Genomic DNA, 19,322 nt, shown 5'->3' with positions numbered 1-19,322 from the left:
TTTACCATAGATTAAGCCTCCAGTCAAACTTGTTTACGAGAATATAACAAGTGGTCGGAAGCTATACATCACTCATTTAACAAGTGGCTTTATATTGTTCAAAATCAAAACTCAAATAAATCTTAGAATTTTTTACTATTTTATTGTCAAATAAGGCTAAGTGAAATACTTATTTCACTTGGAGATTAAGCATGTTGCTTACAAGCTGAGAAATTTGGACTTGAATTCGAATATGCATAGTAGTTGTAATTTCACTACTTTCATGAGTTGGCTTGCATAAGCACATATTGTTTGTGTCAATTGTCGTCAATGTCAACAATAAAAAAACACACTACATAAATATACTTAAAATTAAAAAAACAAAAATCTTGGGTGCTTTCACCCATATTTTTCGCATATCGGGCAACTTTTTCCATAATAAAAGTATCTTTTGTTCATTACTGTTATATTGTTATTATTTTCACTATTTAGTTTAATATGATACAAAAACGCACTTAAAACAAAACGTCAATTTCCGAAAAGATCGATTCGAAGCGACGTGTAATTTTATATATGGTACAACAAGAATTTACTAGAAAAGCATACGAGTTTTTACCACACCAATAATTCCATTATATCCAATAATACACGCCGTTTTTTTTTTATTTAGATCGCCGAAAAAACTGCCCTTGGCCGGATAAAATTCCGGTGCGTAGAACCGGCTGTCGTGGGGAAAAAAACACAAGCAGAGACTGGTTAACCGTTACAACCGCCCATAACCCATGCTAAATTTAACGAAGATATCTTGTCAAATAAAGAAGTTAAAAAAGATAAAACTGAGGACTAGTTCGCGTATGTACAAACAGACCCAGGGACATTCCTAAATTGACTCCGCTTGTCATGCTGATCTATTATATATAAGTATATAGATTTTATAGGGTCTCCGAAGTATTTTTCTGAGTGTTGCAAACTCCGTGGCAAACTTGATATACCATATTCTGGGTGCAACAATTCCTATTTTTTCTTTGTTTGTTATCCATTTGCATCCTATCGAACTGCTCTAATTTTACTCAACTAAGTGCTTAGGCTTTTGCATACTCATACGCGAATGAGTGAGCTTCAGCTTAATTTGAAACAAACTGGAAGTGTTTAGTGTTTCAAAAAAATAAAACCACAACAGTATTATAAATCAATTAAAATCATAGTTAAATCAAAACGCATTTTAACCGGTATGTTATTTTGTTGACACTTACCCGTTTTCAACAATTTGCTTATCAGCATTGGATAAGGTCAGTATTTGTCGCTCCACCAACTCTTGTACAAAATCCACTCGCCGCGCATAAACTTTTGAAGAATTCAAAAGCAATAAGCCTGCTTCGTTCAAAACAATTTCACGTTCTATACCCAACTTCTCAAATAAATCTAGATACTGTTGTCGAGACATAAAAAAATAAATAAATATTGTTAATGAGTATGTACGAGAGCACGGGTATAAGCTAGCAATTTTGCTTCAGAAATTTTTAACTCACATATTTGAGAGATATGCTGAAATCAGTGGCATACTCTGCGTGTTCAGCTAACTCAATTAGCAGAAGAACAATATTTTTTTGAGAACGTTCCTCCTCCACACTATGTATAAGTTTCGAAACACGTGAGTTAGGATGTTTGTTAGCTGCTTGCAAAATATGATCAAGAGCCTTGTTGTGGTCTAAACCTAAAAACAATTTATCTCATATGAAATGCACAGAAAGTTATATTTACGTTTTCTTAATAGATACATATTGTTATGATGCACAACTTCCCAAACACAACCACATACTTATATCACTAATATATTAAAGCTAATGCACTAATGTTTTTAGTAGGGAATACCACTTCCTACCTAATCCAATCATTTTGTTTCCAGTTTGATTTTCATTTATTATAATATATTAATATTTTACAAACTTCCATGATATACACTTATTTTGGTTCTTATCTCCAATCTTATTTTGGTCTTCTCTTTCACAAAATTCCTTTTTTTCCCACATGTATTAATTTACTACAATTACAGGGATGTCGTGTTAATTAAAAGTACTTTCTGATTGTGGTAGTATGAGACATTTGCATACGTTCCTTAAGTATACAAATATCACGTACAAAAAAACAATTCCTCTCAAATCGTTTTGTTAATTTAAGAAACATAATACTGGAAACGTTAAAATTTTATAAATAAATTTTACGAAGTAATTTTATCAAATTTTAATACACTAATATGCATATCTGGCGCTTTCGTGTAGATGTCTATCGAAAATCATCGATTATCCAGTGTGCTCGCTACTGATCACAAATTAAATCTCAGCCGTTTTACCAGACATACACATTTTAAAAAATTATTTATTTATCGCACGGGTAAGTGCGATTCTGTACTGTGATACTGTCTCAAGCCTCTAAATTTTAGATTTTGAGTAAGATACAATTTTTAAGACTTGAGACGATTTTGCTATTCTGTAAGTGACAGTCACAAAATCTATTACAATTCATTATTCAGAGATGTTTTTAAACTTGAATGAAAATAAATATGTCGATAACAAATATTAAATTTTCTATAACATAGTCAAAAAACATAATTATCAATAAAAGTAAAAATATATGTTGACTTTGTTTCATAATATTTACGAAATTTATGTAAAATTGATTTATTTTTAACCTTTTCTATTCAGTATATTCAAAATGGCAGACAAGAGTTCTTTTTGGATTTGTGACCTGCTAATTACCAGGTACCAAGTTTGAGTGAATATTTTGAGACTAACGCTAGAGACTGTTTAGTGAATAATAACTAGTCACAAATTGAGATTTTACCTCAAAATGTCTCAAATAAAGACTAGAGACTGGTTACAGAATCCCGCTATACATGAAACAAGTAAGAAAGAACTGCAACCGACCATTTTATACTCTTAGTTTTGGTTGAATTTGAACAATTTTTGGTCATAAAGTGACATATTTTAAATTATTAATCAATATTATTAAAATTATTAATGCAAAAATTATTCCGTTATATTAGTTACTTTTTGATTTCTGTGCCGAATAAAGCAATCGCAGACCTTCCGGGAGGTAAAATTTAATGTCTCTGGCGTAATTAGTTGTTGATTTATTGCGTTTTTAGTAGTTTTGAACTACCGTTATATGGAGAGCGAGCGGGGTTATCTTCCGATTTCATTAATTTTCACGCTGCCTGTAGGAGTTATTATAATATTTGTACTATGCAAATGGGGTTATAGCTTTAGTGGTTTAAGAGATATGTACATTTAACTTATTACAGAGCGGGGCTTAGCTATGGCACTTTATAAGTTTTGGGTTAATGGCGTTTTGTGGGCGTGGCAGCGGTTCGATTATTAAAGAACCTGCATACCAAGTTTCGTCAAGTACAGGCGCGGATCCAGAGTAGTGTTTTGAGGGGGGAAACTATAAAATTTAGTTCTTGGGGGATAACTCTCCACAGTCAATTTAAGATGTCGACGTAAAATGTGCCGAGTCGTTCCGTACGTCAGTCCGAGTTGCTGCGAACAGCTCCGAATCCACGGTCTCAGCTACTGCGTGCTGGACCTGGTCTATTCCATCGAATATTATCCAATAAAAAATGCTGGTTCTTAAGATGGGGCATGGTGTGGCGAATAGTAGGCTCAGCAGGCCAATTATATTGATAACAAATTGAGCGATGTGCACGAAACACATTCTCTACAGAATGTGAATTTTCGTAACAAAGTTGAACGATTTGTAAACGTTGTTTTTTCCACGATGAAATACCAAACCATACTGAACAAAAATAACATGACAGCATGACACAGCTCACGCGTGATCTGTCAAGAAAAAGCTATTGAAAAAAGTATATTGCTTACAACATACGCGTATTTAATTGGTTAAAAATATCTTCTTTACTGGCGTAGAAATCGCTTACGCGGCTAAAGCCGAGTTAACAACAGCGCGCCAGTCGTTTCTTCTTTTTGCAAGGTGGCGCCAATTGGAGATTCCAAGCGAAGCCAGGTTCTTCTCCACCTTGGTCCTTCCAACGGAGTGAAGGTCTTCCTCTTCCTCGAATACTTTCAGAGCTGAACGACATGACCTAGCCAGCGTAGCCGATGTCTTTTAATTCGCTGAACTATGTCAATGTCGTCGTATATCTCATACAGCTCATCGTTCCATCGAATGCGATATTCGCCGTGGCCAACACGGAAAGGACTATAAATCTTTCGCAGAACTTTTCCCTCGAAAATTCTGTTTGTTTGATGACAGGAGATATTTCATCCTGCCCTCGTTCACCACCAGACCCATTTGCTTCGCTGCCTTATCCATTCTGGAGAAAGCAGAACTAACTAACTAAGCGCGGTTGTTAAGGCCAATAATGTCAATATCATCAGCATACGCCAGCGCTTTACACTCTTATAGAAGATTGTACCTTCTCGGTTTAGTTCTGCAGCTTGAATTATTTTCTCCAGAAGAAGGTTGAAGAAGTCAAACGAAAGAGAGTCGCCTTGTCTGAAACCTCGAACGGCTCGGAGAGATCTTTCCCGATCCTGACGGAGTTTTTGGTCTTGCTCAATATCAGTTTACACAGTCGTATTAGTTTTGCGGGGATACCAAATTCCGACAACGCGGCATAAAGGCAACTCCTTTTCGTGCTGTCGACAGCAGCTTTGAAATCGACGAGGAGGTGGTGTGTGTCGATTCTCTATTCACGGCCTGCACTAGCTATGTCATGTCGGATGTATGGACAAAAAGTCTTCAGCACTAAAAGTATTCGACGCAGCCGGGGGAAGCAAAGGAAAAAGGAAGATCTCTACTTCGTTGGAAGGACCAGGTGGAGAAAGACCTGGCTTCGCTTGGAATCTCCAATTGGCGCCACCTTGCGAAAAGAAGAAACGACTGGCGCGCTGTTGTTAACTCGGCTATAACCGCGTAAGCAGTTTCTACGCCAATAAAGAAGAAGAAGAAGCTCTGTTCCCGCTCCACTACAAAAATTTTTCCTTCAGAGCTAGCAGTGTTAAAATCCACTCATCGTTGTTAGATTTTGACTATTCACACGCTAGTCTGCAACTGTCCGCTTCCACATACATAAATCTAAATTCTCTGGTTGGACCTTCTCTATGATTTACGTTCTCTGGTCGCACTCAGGATACAAAGAATTCTAAACAACTAAAGCTGTAACTCCACACATTTCAATTATGTTGTGAAAATATGCCATGGGCCAGCGAATTCTTTTGTGTCGTATACTGGAATACACTTGGGGAATCTAATCAGCAGTAATAAGGCTAGTTCCTTTGAAGTCATTTCACATCGTATATTCATTATTATCATTTTTATATAAAACCTACTAAAGAAGCTACTTTGTAACTAAATTCCTAAATGTTCTTTTTACGTAAACCAAATGAAATTTTCGTAACTATTGCATCATCCTCTATAATCTGCCCTGGAAATGAGTTCGAATCCTCATAATCATTTGCATTATTTAAATAAGTACTATATGTATATTACATGAATGTAAGCAAGTATCTTTAAGAACGCGACTCTTCTGCGCTTTTGTGTTTCAATTTAAAATTTTATTTTTATTTGTATACTAGCTGACCCCGCAGTCGTTGTCCTGCGTGAAATTATGTCTTCTGAAATAAAAAAAAAATTTAATTTATCATTTCATTTTTTTGTTTTCAATGTAACGCAGCTTGATAAACAACATTTTTTGGTTTCTGTTCCGGTGTACAGAAAAGATAGTTTTCCAACTCGTGACGTGTATATCTGGCCGTGTGAAAAACATAGCATTTCCAAATTTATGCCACACACTATGCGACTATCCTTGTGTCCTGTTGATTGCCATCTCAAATGCAATTTTCACTGTACGTTTGAACTGAAATGGGAAATCGTTAGGACTCAAAGGAATTCGTAGAATCAAGCATTCTGCCCCTTTGTATTCGTTAGGTGCGTCACAATCAGTCGGGTTCCATTACACAGTTTCGGCGCATGAAGATTGCGAAACATAATAACGACAGATCCAACTTTGAGACGCAAATGATGCGGTTGCATACCAAGCGTCTCCAAAGAATTTAGAAATTCCACTGAATAATTCACGACGTCGCACACTGGTCGATTTTTACGTGTACGTATATTCGTGCATATTTTATTGTTTCTTATGTTTTTTTTTCATTATATTTGAGCATTGGTTTGCATTTTATCATTTTCTCACTTTTATCAAATGTTTGTTTTGTACGTACTTTTATTTAGGCACATCATATCGGTGTAAACTTTCATGGCTATATATTTTTGAATTTTGGTGCTTAGAAAATGTGGGAAGAAATATCACCGAAGCATATTTAATAAAGCTTCATTATTTCCTTATTAGAAGCTTCGTTAACAAAAAACTTGATACGAGGGCTGTTATATATATTCTGGCCTAGGGCAACATTAAGTGTTGCCAGGTGCAATCTGACATTTCCATTGGAAAGTTTGACATTTTTTAGCATGACATCACTCAGAACGTTTTGTCATTTAATCGTGAATTGTTTTATTTACAGGGAATTAAAAATTTCATCTCGGCCAAAAAATGGAATTAACTCGTGAACATTTTCGTGCTATCATTTTTCACAACTTTCGACGTGGACTATCACGACAAGAGTGCATCGATGAACTAAAATCTTTGTATGGCTATGAAGCACCATCCTATAGCACTGTGAAAAACTGGTACAACGAATTCAATCGTGGCCGACGCTCGCTCAAAGACCAATTCCGTGAAGGTCGTCCAAAAACAGCCGTTGTGTCAGAAAACATCGATGCCGTACGTGGACTGATAATGCAAGACCGTCATGTAACATACCTTCAGATAGAGGCATGCCTATGCATTTCTCCCACCAGCATACATTCGATATTGCATGAACACCTGGCCGTAAAAAAGGTTTGTTCTCGTTGGATCCCGCACAATTTGACAATCGCTCAAAAAAAGGCTCGTGTGGATTGGTGTGAAGAAATGCTGAAAAAATACGATCGCGGTGCTTCAAAAGACGTTTATAAGATCGTCACAGGTGACGAATCATGGATCTATGCGTATGAGCTCGAAACAAAACAGCAATCGACAAAAAAAAAATAAATAAAAAAAATTAAAAAAAAAACATTTTTGTTGATAAATATGCCTATTTACATTATTAGGCCAGAAACATATATAGCAACCTACGTATTAACTTTTAAAAAGGTTTCAAAGGAAAAACAGTTATCCTGAGCCAATAAAGGTCTTAGAATCTGATGTTGAAGTTGAGATAAAAAAAATTATTGGACCACATTGCGTCAGAAATGTAATTAATGAACGGAATGAGTCCTCTAATTACCTATTATCAATAGGAATATGTGAAAACTGCAAACAGACCTTCGTCCGCCCGCTATTGCCGTCCTGTTTGAATTCAATTTCAAAAGGAATTAGTTTAATAAACCCTCAATGCACTAGATTTGCGCTAGATCCTACAAAGGAATTAGCTTCAAAATATTTCTGGTATTATCTTCCTTCGTCAGTTCGTAAAATTTTAATTCACGCTCCTGATGTTATTCACTATGCACCAGTTTCAATTGTAGACCTCTCATAAGAATCTGCTGAGTCAAACAATGAGGACTTTAAGATGTATCGACTCCATTATACATGAAAGAACTAACGGATCGCTACAAATCAGGACTTGCTAAACCGATTGCTTTTGAGCATAGATCCTTTCATCACCAGTCAAAGAAACTATCATGCAAAAATAAATCAATTTTTTTAAAATCAGTATTTGATTTAGTTGAATAATATTCAAAAAAATCCTTTTTTCGTTTATCAAATTTTTTAATTTAATATAATTAATTAAAATTTGTTACCTTCGGGGGGTGGCAGAGTGGGAAACGGGAGAGGGGGATTTCAAAAAGCTTTGGCAAAAGTTTCACTTTTATATATGCAGTGGAAGTATTTTTGGCCGCTGATTTCATACAACACCGACCACTGTGCGTCGTCTTCATTGCCAAGACGATCGATCGATTTGTATGAGCGCAAGTTTCCTGGAATTTGACTTTGAATCTTCCAGTTTAAGTCAACAACATCGGTATTTTTGGCAACTAACATTGCGCGTGTACTTAAGGAATCGCAGTTACGGTAATTTGGCCAATGTCCGAACATTCGTGATGAGTTCATCTTTCGTGAGTTAATAAACGGGAGATGGTATTGATATCAAACCACCGGAAGTATCAATCGGAATTGACCCATTTCCAATTCTTAGCGAATACGATGTAAAATGTCGAGACCAATAACCGCCATGTTGCTTCCTTTGGTGACGTATTTACAAAAGTATTTTATCGATTTCACCAAACTGCAATACTCAACATTGTTATGAGTTTTGAATGTGAATTAGACAATAGTGGCGAATATAGTACGATCCATCTAAAGAAGAATTTGTGCGTGCGGCAAACCTCTTTTTTGCAACTCAACAGAGTACATCCAGCATCTAACAGCACCATATATACCATACGTTGCTTCAAGATAAAGTCCATCAAATATCGTAGCTGTTGTTTGAAAAGTCGTGCTGTGACATTGTGACGATCGCTTGCTGATTGACCGCGATCCATAATTCCGTACATATGTCATCGCATCCTGGGAGTACTCGTTCATGTGTCTTGGGCTGCCAAACGTTGAGGGCAAAAAGAACGCCGACGGATATTAGCGCGACCTCTTCCTGGTATCGTAACAAATTTCTATCTGTAATTGATTACTTTGTGTGAACCACACATAACGTTTTCACCGAATAATTTTCAATAATTTTTTTTGAATAGCCGGAATAAAGAAAGCAAACGACAAATTTGAACGAATCAAATAATTGAAAAACAAAACAAAAAAATGAAAAAAAAACTTTTGTATGGAAAGTTACTTTGTGGAATTGTCCAATTTTCGACTTTTCCTCACGAAAAGCATACGGTTTTTTTTTCTAAGCCTTCCCCGATCCACAGCGATCAACCTCTGATAATTTCTTCAAGATTGGTTCAGCCGTCCTCGAGCATTAGCGTTACTAACAAACAAACATTCATTCGCTTGTATGGGAAGAAGAAAAGTGCTGTTTTTAGGGGTTTTCCGGCAATTATTAGATTTTTTCTCGCCGTAAAAACCATCTTTGAACCTAAACGAACATTTAGAAAAAAAAATTGGCCAAATTGGCTCAGGCGTTGTTGAGTTACGCGCTTAGCAACATATTTTGCGATTCATTTTTATATAATGGGTTGTCAAAAAAGTCTTGCGGTATTTTTATTGAATTTTTTTTTTTTTTTATTGAAATTGAAATGAATTTTTGATGACTCATGCCCAGCTCTTGACCGATGCTACGGCTGCTACTATGCCGGTCTCTTTCGACCAATTCAGCGATTTTATCGCAATTTTCGACGACAGGCCTTCCGGAGCGTGGCGCATCTTCGACCACCTCTACACCAGAACGAAAACGTTGAAACCATCGTTGTGCGGTGGAAATGGAAACTGTATCGGGTCCATAAACTGCACAAATTTTATTGGCGGCTTGAGATGCATTTTTGCCTTTATCGTAGTAGTACTGTAGAATATGCCGTATTTTCTCTTTATATGTTTGCGACGCTATAACTCACGAACGACTTAAAAGAAACGACAATCAATCAAACACTTGTTAGCGCGTGAAATGAGCTTTCCAAAAAGGAAAGTCTGCTATGCTAGATAGGTTTTGACGTTTTACAATTGGAATGACTGTAACGGCCAGATTGAAATTATACCAAAAATATATGTGAAGATCGCTAATAAAAAATGTAAAACAATGAAAATCAAAGAAAATGCGAAATTGAAATATATTCCATGAAACGTTTTGCAATTTGATGCATAGTAGAATAAATTTTCAATTACAAATGACCTTAGTGTGAAATACAGCGCAATCAAATGGTTGATTGGTGATACGCGTTTACAGCAGGCATTCGGAACCTTGGCGAAAAGGTCGCGCAGTGTTTGGGTGAACCTGCTACACAGTTATGTATAGCTTACGCAGCTAAATTAACTACATATACTACATATTTATTTACCTAGTGTGTTTTATGTGCTTTTAGATGACACTCATCCTTTCCAATTTGCTGGTGTCAAATAATGTAACATTGTGTGTATATGTAACAACTTGATTATATGTATGTTGTTCTTAAAAATTTATTGAATTGTTGATGATTGCAGATAGAAATTCTGATATGTGCAATTGTATAAAATGTGCATCACTCCGGCAATTACACTGCATTGGTAGTGCCTTTGCCAGAATACGATTCAACAACGCCAGGGTTGCAACAATTATGCTAATCACAAATGTTGGTTGGTTTTTGTACAGCATTTGCAGACGAGCAATTAGCTGGTGTAGTCAGGGCATTTCGATGAGTCCTTTGGCGGAATGGTTGAAAAAAGTGAGCGATTTTCCAAAGCCTAAAGGTGATAAGGCAAAGCTTGACAGTATATTAGGGGTATTCGCTTGCTCTTGCAAGTTTGCAGATTGCAAAAATACTACACCCATTGCAGAATCTAGTGATATGTATATGAACGGCTGATTCGGTCAATTTATTTTGAATGACTATTATGCATGGCTATTGTGAATTGACGCACCTTCTGCATACATTTTTAACAAAAAAAAAACTGTAACAAATCTTCATAATTTAAATAGAAATTATAAAATCTATTTATCTATATCTATCTTCCTCAACAATTTAACGACGTAATATGTCTTTATGTAAAATGACAGCTAAAACAGCAATTATATTTTTGCGTGACATTGCACGCAAATATACATGGGTTTTGGTCTGACATATTTTACAGCCATTGCAAATAATTTTCTGCGTTGTTTGTTATTGTGCCGGTGCACCAAGAGGAAATAAATGCAATTCTTGCATCGTGCAAGGGTTTTGCAAGAGCAAGAGGATACCCTATTGATGATATTTACAATAAAGTGGGAGAATGTAAGTTAACAACAATTAGTTTATATTTAAATTTCGTATTATTATTTCACACGTATACATATGTATGTAATCATTAAAGTCTCGGGCGAATTTCTCAACACTGAGGTTGCTGGACTTTACCTGCTTCAAAGCAAGGTTAACCACAGTTGTGTACCAAACGCTCATTCGACATTTCCTTATTCAAACGACAATGTTGTGTTGAAAGCAGTAGCACCTACACAAGTTGGTGAAGAAATTTGCATATAGGTGAGTGTCATTAGTAATTATGTATAGTATTTAATTTTAAAATATAATTAGATACCTTAAAAAATACAAACAAAAAATATTTTAATTCTTTCTATTCATTTTAGATTCTTACAAATTTCGGAGAAAAAATCTCAAATCGGACCCAATCATGATTATTATTACGTTGAAATCAGTCAATATTAATAGTTCTAAATTAAGTAATTTAAAATATTTTTGTTATGTACAAATTGGGTAAATATTAAGAATTAGTAAATTAATATATTTAGTATTATAAATTCTACAAAGTATAACAATATAAACCATATATAAGCTTTTTACCAAAAAAATATTGTTAATATAGTAAATACCATACATAAATGTTGCCAAAAAATTTATTGTAAAAAAAAAAACATGGGTTTATATATATGTATATATTTATATACATGATCAAATTGAAAGGTGAATTTTGTCAATTTCATCTCCTTCAAAGTAATCCCCTCCCGCTGCAATACACTTACATATGTCAACGAATTTTCCAGTCATCAGAGCACTTGGAAAAATCCTCCGTCGTGATGGCCATGAGAATCTTCAGCTTTTATATCCTCAGTAAGTGTGCTGTCCTCGGAGTGGTCATGTGAATTTGCTGAATAGCCAGAAGTTAAACGAAGGTAAATCAAGCGAATGCGGTGGTTGCGGAACGATATTAATTGAAAATGTGGCGAAATGATTACGAATAACCAATGCAGTATGAGATGGTGCATTATCGCACTTCTTTGTTCAATAAATTCAGACAGTAAAAATCGAAGAATATTCTTTTAGAGCCTTGCAAAACAACGCGTATCTCAAATAAAAAAATTTAGCATAGATGTCACTAACAGTCAACCAACTTACAGAAAAAAACTGTACCGATTCGAAAAACATGCAAAGTATACATTAAAAATTCACCTTTCAATTTCACTGTAGAATATGTATATATAAATGTAAATATTTAAAAGCTGATCCTAAATAATTTCTGAAAATTTGTAAAAATAGAAAGGATATATATAACTGTTACCTAAAAACATGTAAACTTAAAAAACATTAAATAAAAATTTCAATTATTTTGGATGGCTGATACGATAGGCAGTGGTGACCAATGAATAACCAAACAAATGACCCAAAACAAGTGTCGCGATGACCGTTGCACCAGTTTTCTGTGACCAATGTATAACGAAACAAATGACTTATCGACCAGTTTTCTGTAACATATGGGTGACCATGACAATAACCAAACAAACTATTTTCAGTAAAACTAATGGCTAATCAAACAGATGCGCAAAGTCAATGAGGAAGAGCGAGTAAGCTAATCACATTGACGTGAAATGGTTACCAAGGAGAAATGGTGACATTTTTCCCGAGACCAGAACAAAAATAACTAATGGATAAGGAAAGCATTAATTACTGATAGCCTATTGATGACCAGTTACTTAACTATTACCTATCTTGTAGGGATATTCGCTAGACATTTCAAAAAATTATCAATGAAAGAAATTGTCAATGATACTTTCACAACATCAGTTGTTATTTGACTATTAGTTAACCAACAGATGTTGGGGGTTTAACTAATAGTTAACTATGGATTGTTAATAAAAAGTAGTTGATTAAGCCTTGGTATTGGTTAACTAATCACTGTGAATTCGGCCTTTAGCAAACTGTAAAGAAATTTGCTACATACGCATGCCATATTTGCATTGGTTAGAGCGAGAAAATCATTGAACATCAAATGGCGATGTGTCACTTGTTTCGGACTCTCTGAACAAAAATAACAAATAGTTAAGTGTGCTGAACACATAGGGCGCGACAGACTTCAAGCGACCTCTCTCAAATATTTAAATACACACGTTCTAATGGACACCCGGGTTTTTAGACAGCTGCACGACTACACGACTGCAAAGCTCTCAGTTGTCGCTCTCGGTAACTTGAAAATATTTTTAAATTTGCCGACGACAGTACAGAGGACAGTAGAGTTAACAGTAGAGAGGAGTGATGCCACTAATTTGTTAAATGTAAAATTATTCAAAACTCTAACAAACCTGACGTTACTTTACCAATAAAAGCATAAAATATCTCTGATATATCATTTGTTATAACAATTGATAATCTAAAAGAAAAATATTTACCTATTTAGTTATTTTTTGCATAAAAAATATCACTTTTACCGAAATATAACAATTTCATTGAAGTGAAAGGTATTAGTATGGCAACAATGAAATTGTATACATACAAAGTGGACAACTGTTATGTTTTAGGTTTACGCCATTATTATGTCGCTGCCTTCTTACAAATATTCATGTAGTAGGATTCACGACGCCATTTACAGTTCACTGTCGTGTCGCTTTCTATGTGTTCAGAGCGTAACGTATGCAAAAGTGAACAATAACAAGTCGGTTACACGTTTCCTAAGAGATACTCGTCTTGCAGGGTAGTTACCCAGATACGCATAGCTTACCTATGTGTTATGCATAACAAAAAGTATTAGTTACCCAAATTTCTGTTATTGTTATTATTTTCGTTAGCAGTTTGTTACCTTTAACATGTAAACATGTTAACTGTGACAAGCATTACCTCAATATGTTTTACCCAATTGTTACGTTTAATAAATTAAATTCCGTTAAATAAAATACAGTATTTTTTATATTATTTTGCTTTATTTGTAAAATCATATATTCTTAACCCCGCCGATAAAGACCAATTCCCACGACAGCCGGTTCTACGCATCGGAACTGACCCGGATTTTATCCGGCCAAGGGCTGTTTTTTCGGCGATCTAACAAAGTTTGGATCGGTAAGTGTTAATCTTTTTTTGTCATCATTAGAGGAATGCCTTGCAGCAGGGTTGCTCCGCATCCTCCTGACTCGTGCTGGCATTGAGTCCAACCCGGACCCGGAGGAATTTTTCTGTTGCGTTTGCGCTAAAAGGCTCCATCCAAACTCCACCTCGGTCAGGTGTAATACATGCAATGGATGGAACCATCTTAAGACCTGCTCAGGTCGTAAATCTTATATTCCAAATCCATTGGCCCTGATGGAATCAACATGCTTATTCTAAAGCATCAAGGGAGTAAGCTATCTTACCAAGGTCCTCAACCTGTCGCTGACCACTCTTCAAATACTCGATGTGTGGAAAGTCGGAAGAGGGGTCCCACTAATGAAACCTGGGAAACACGCCAACAAAGGGGAGTCCTATCGTCCGATAGCTCTCCTCTCCCCAGTAGGAAAGACACTCGAGCCCTCGCTACACCCGACCTTCACTCACCACCTGGGCCTAGCCAGCCACCAGCATGGATTCCGCACCACCACAGCACTTAGCTGTGTTTTTAATTGAAACGCCAAAAGCTTTTGACACAGTCAACCACACAACGCTAGGACATCGAGAAAACTACGCTTCCTCCAGGACGACAATCATCCGTACTTTTTCGAGTTGAAACATCTAAACTGAGAAGAATTAAACAGGGGGTTCCGCACCCGCTACTGTTTAACTTTTACATTTCGAAACTCCCACAGCCACCAGAGGGGGTTTCCATAGCCTCGAACGGAGATGATTGTACGATATTGGCGTCGGGCAATGGAATCGATGGCATGTGTTCAAAAGTAAACAACTACGTCTCCGACCTTTCTCGTTTCCTCACTTCAAGGAACCTAACAAATTCCTCAAGTCGCTAGCCGGCACATGGGGAAAAGAAAAAGGAACGTTGTTGACAACATACAAGGCAATCGGCCGCCGGTCCTCATTTACGCTGCACCAATATGGTCGCCTAGATGCAGTGGAACGCAGATGAGGAAACTTCAGACTTGTCAGAACACTGCACTCCGGACCATGACAGGATGCTTCTTGATGTCTCCCATGGAACATCTACATAGTGAGATGCTTATGCTTCCAGTTAGGGAGCATAATGAACTCCTCTCCAAGCAGTTCTTGCTAGGATGTTTTCGTAGAAACACCCTTGCAGCCACCTGCTTGGAGCAGAACCGCTTCCTAGGAACATTAAGAGGTCTTTCCTTAACTACGTCGACGACATCGAACAGTACGCCGACCGAACTTCGGACGCAACTGACTTTCGACAGGCACTGACCGCCATTCATAGTGAAGCTATGAACAACTTTACCGACTCTCTTCCATTGAATGACGTTCTTGGAGTCAAATCACCACCTATCGCAGACGAAGAGCTCGAGTTGCCGCGAGTGACCCTAGCGCAGCTTCGTTCTGGATACTGTTTCAGGTTAAGCTCCTACTTATCCAGAATAGACCCAGATACATCCAATATATGTCCTGCATGCAATGAGTCTCCGCATTACACTGGCCACCTCTTTGCATGCCGTCGAAACAGCACGTTTCCTGAGCCTATCGCTAGATGACGTCGACGACAACCTGGATAACCCTTACCATCCTAACGGGGATTGATACTCCGTTAAAACAACAACAACCATATCTCTTCGTTATAGCGGATCTTCAAGATGAATTTTTACTTTGTTACATTTTTCATTTGCAATAACTTACTTCATGCGCACGATATGCTTGTACAATTGTCTGTTTGTATGGTGTTAAACACTGACCCAGCGATGCCATGTCTTTAAACGTTTGTTAAATGCGGTTCGAATAACGCCGCAAGACCTTTATCCCACAACCATCGGTTAACTGTAGAAGAAAAAATATCATATTAGTAAAACTCGTTAGTTGAAAGCTATTGGTGACTGTTCCAATTTCGATGTTATATGTGATATAATAAAGTTTCTCTTTCATCTTGCAGTTTCAAAGGCAGTGGTTTGATTAAACGTATAACCACCAACTGTACAAAAGTAATTTCATAATTTTATTAAGCTTATTTTGTCTAACTTTATTATTATATTAATGTATTTACTAAGTGTCACTAACCTTAAACACATATCCTGTGATATCATGGCCAGCAATGTCCAGTAGTTTTTGTAAACTTACTTCAATAATTTTTTTTTCGGCTTGTTAATTTGCAAAAAGAAAGTTTCAGTTAAAAAAAAGATCGCCCTGATTTCTTTATATAGGTATATTTAAAATAATAATTCGTAATTAAAATATTTATCAAGTAAGAACTTATTTGTTGAAACGCCAAATTTAACCAAACTATGACGGATTTCCTAGCTTCTGTTATTCAATACGGTACAGGGTTGCAATTATTTTTTACTTGCCATTGCACAAAAATAAACATGACCTGATATATTTTACAGCCATTGCAAATATAATATAGGAAAATATGCAATACGTGCACCATGGAAGGGTTTTGCAAGAGCAAGAGCATCCCCCTAATATGAAATGCAAACAATTGCAAGATCCCTGCAAGACGGGTAGCTGTTAGCGAGCGTGTAAGCGACTTGTTATTGTTCACTTTTGCATTCGTTAAAATATTTGTTACTTTTGTTCAGAGAGTGGGAAAAAAATAACACATAGCTATTTGATGTTCAATGGTTATCTCGCTCTAACCAATGGCAAATATCGCATGCTGCCTTGTTCTAACAGAATACATGCATTTGTTAGCAAATCTCTGCACAGAGTATTCTCTTGCTCTTGCAAGATTGCAGATTGCAAAAATACTATACCGAAATATACAAGAGCACGGGAGCACCCATTGCAGAATCTAGTGATATATGAACGGCTGATTCGGTCAATTTATTGTGAATAACTATTATGGATAGCTATTGTGAATTGGCGCAACTTCTGCATACATTTTTAACAAAAAAAAACTAATAAATCTTTATAATTTAAATAGAAATTATAAAATATATTTAAAACTTACCTTCCTCAACAATTTAACGACGTAATGTCTTTATGTATAATGACAGCTAAAACAGGGTTGCAATTACATTTTTGCGTGACATTGCACGCAAATATACATAAGTTTTGGTCTGACATATTTTACAGCCATTGCAAATAATTTTCTGCGTGTGTTTGTTGTTGTGCCGGTGCACCAAGAGGAAATATATGCAATTCTTGCACCGTGCAAGGGTTTTGCAAGAGCAAGAAAATACCCCTAGTATGTTACGGGTAACAAATTCTTTTGTTAGCGCATAGCTTACCTATGTGTAATGGATAACAAAAAGTATTTGTTACCCGAATATATGTTGGTGTTATTATTTTCGTTATCAGTTTGTTACCTATAACATATAAACATGTTAGCAAGAACAAGCAGTAACAAGATTATCTGTTACCCATTTGTTACTTCTAGCAAATTCAACTTTTTTAAATAAAATTCAGTTTTTTTTATTATTTCGCTTTATTTAATAATAAAATCAAAATAATCAAATATTTACTTAAATTAATAATTTGCCTATTATTATTACATTCGACAGAAAAATAAAACAAATTAAGTTTATTTCAGTATAAAAATTGTATTTCTAAAAATTCCTATTTATAGCTTAGTACGCAGCTCTCAAGAAACGTAAAAACTTCATATAAAAAAACGCTTAAGAAACGGTCAAGAAGCTTTCCTGCGATAAATTTACTTGTGCTAGTACGCAGCTCTCAAGAAATCTAGTACTAATTTTTAATACTTTTTTTCAGTAAAATGTGAATATGGCAAACCTGGTTTTGCGAAGAAACATCAAATCAACAATTGTTTCTTGAAGGAAATTCGAAGTAATCGTCAAATTCATCCTAAATTAGTTGAAATCATTATTATGAAGTATATTCCATTTTGAAATGTTGTATAAAACCTACCAATCATCAACAACATTTCTTAAATCTCAATGAAAATATTTATGTTACCATACACATACACACATACATATTACGCACAAAGTTTGTTTTCTTTGTTTATTCTCTCTTGCTCTTCTAATGTAGATCATTCACAATGCGTAACCAGCTGTCAAAATTACTTGAGAAATAATGTATTTTTTTTCTTGAGCAATTACTTGAGAGCTGCGTACCAACCTTAAAATGAAACGGTATAATTTAAGGCATTAAAATATATATCCGTAAAAAAACGTACCAAAAACTAACCCTACGACCTTTAGCTTTAGTAGGGATCCCTTCTCCTTGCGCCCCTCTAAATTGTAGTGGTACATTACATCGTCAGAAAGCATACCACGCAGTACGCCGGTCACACTGCCTTTCTCCTTCTTAAGCTTTTTCCTTTTCTCTATAATATGTAAAAGAAATTAATAATATACATATAAGAAATTAATTATAAAATATCAAATAACAAACTTACCTCTTTAAAATCCAAAATAAACTGCGCTTTTCGTTTTCTTCTTCTTGAAAAATTGGTTATTCGTCTTTCCTATTCTAGCAAGTTCACATTACAATAGGGGTATTCTCTTGCTCTTGCAAGATTGCAGATTGCAAAAATACTATACCGAAATATACAAGAGCACGAGAGCACCCATTGCAGAATCTAGTGATAAATGAACGGCTGATTCGGTCAATTTATTGTTAATGACTATTATGCATGGCTATTGTGAATTGACGCACCTTTTGCATACATTTTTAACAAAAAAAACTGTAACAAATCTTTATAATTTAATTAGAAATTATAAAATCCATTTAAAACTTATCTTCCTCAAATTTAACGACGTAATATGTCTTTATGTAAAATGATTACTGAAACAGGGTTGCAATTATATTTTTGCACGCAAATATACATAGGTTTTGGTCTGACATATTTTACAGCCATTGCAAATAATTTTCTGCGTGTGTTTGTTGTTGTGCCGGTACACCAAGAGGAAATATATGCAATTCCTGCACCGTGCAAGGGTTTTGCAAGAGCAAGAGAATACCCCTAATATGTTTAGAATGTCGATAGTTTGTCTCTATCTTACTTGCGTAATCTCCCATTCAATTGAAAATTCCAGAAAATGTAACAGTGTTAGTGAACAGCTGAAAGTGTTTCAATGTGTTTGTGCAATCTGTTACCTCCGTCTTGCAGGGATTCGTCTTAGTGATTTATTAGGGGTATTCGCTTGCTCTTGCATGATTGCAGATTGCAAAAGTACTATACCGAAATATACAAGGGCACGAGAGCACCCATTGCAGAATCTAGTGATATATGAACGGCTGATTCGGTCAATTTATTGTTAATGACTATTATTCATGGCTATTGTGAATTGGCGCACCTTATGCATACATTTTTAACAAAAAAA

The 19,322-nt window shown here is 35.7% G+C and overlaps 1 protein-coding gene and 2 long non-coding RNA genes across 4 annotated transcripts in view; all 3 read right to left on the bottom strand.

The window, feature by feature from the left end:
- LOC126763362 (uncharacterized) overlaps positions 1 to 2,006 on the bottom strand; it is a 31,962-nt gene extending 29,956 nt beyond the window's left edge. For both annotated transcript variants that reach the window (XM_050480795.1, XM_050480806.1), the window contains exons 1-3: positions 1,862 to 2,006; positions 1,509 to 1,693; positions 1,233 to 1,408 (exon numbers count right to left, since the gene is read on the bottom strand). In XM_050480795.1, the coding sequence (XP_050336752.1) occupies positions 1,233 to 1,408; positions 1,509 to 1,693; positions 1,862 to 1,874 (374 nt within the window). In that variant the 5' untranslated portion in view covers positions 1,875 to 2,006. The remainder of the gene's footprint in view (positions 1 to 1,232; positions 1,409 to 1,508; positions 1,694 to 1,861) is intronic.
- An 8,946-nt stretch (positions 2,007 to 10,952) lies between these two features.
- LOC126764478 (uncharacterized) lies at positions 10,953 to 12,462 on the bottom strand. Its single transcript, XR_007668008.1, has 2 exons — positions 11,697 to 12,462; positions 10,953 to 11,167 (listed from the first exon to the last, which is right to left on the bottom strand). It is a non-coding gene; the product is annotated as an uncharacterized LOC126764478 (long non-coding RNA).
- A 3,185-nt stretch (positions 12,463 to 15,647) lies between these two features.
- LOC126764513 (uncharacterized) lies at positions 15,648 to 16,293 on the bottom strand. The gene is made up of 2 exons (XR_007668029.1): positions 16,090 to 16,293; positions 15,648 to 15,852 (listed from the first exon to the last, which is right to left on the bottom strand). It is a non-coding gene; the product is annotated as an uncharacterized LOC126764513 (long non-coding RNA).
- Positions 16,294 to 19,322: the final 3,029 nt, after the last annotated feature.

This window comes from Bactrocera neohumeralis, chromosome 2, assembly GCF_024586455.1.
Source record: "Bactrocera neohumeralis isolate Rockhampton chromosome 2, APGP_CSIRO_Bneo_wtdbg2-racon-allhic-juicebox.fasta_v2, whole genome shotgun sequence".
Lineage (NCBI taxonomy): Eukaryota > Metazoa > Arthropoda > Insecta > Diptera > Tephritidae > Bactrocera > Bactrocera neohumeralis.
Note: the sequence above shows the minus strand (reverse complement) of the source record. Positions and strands in the feature narration are given on the sequence as shown.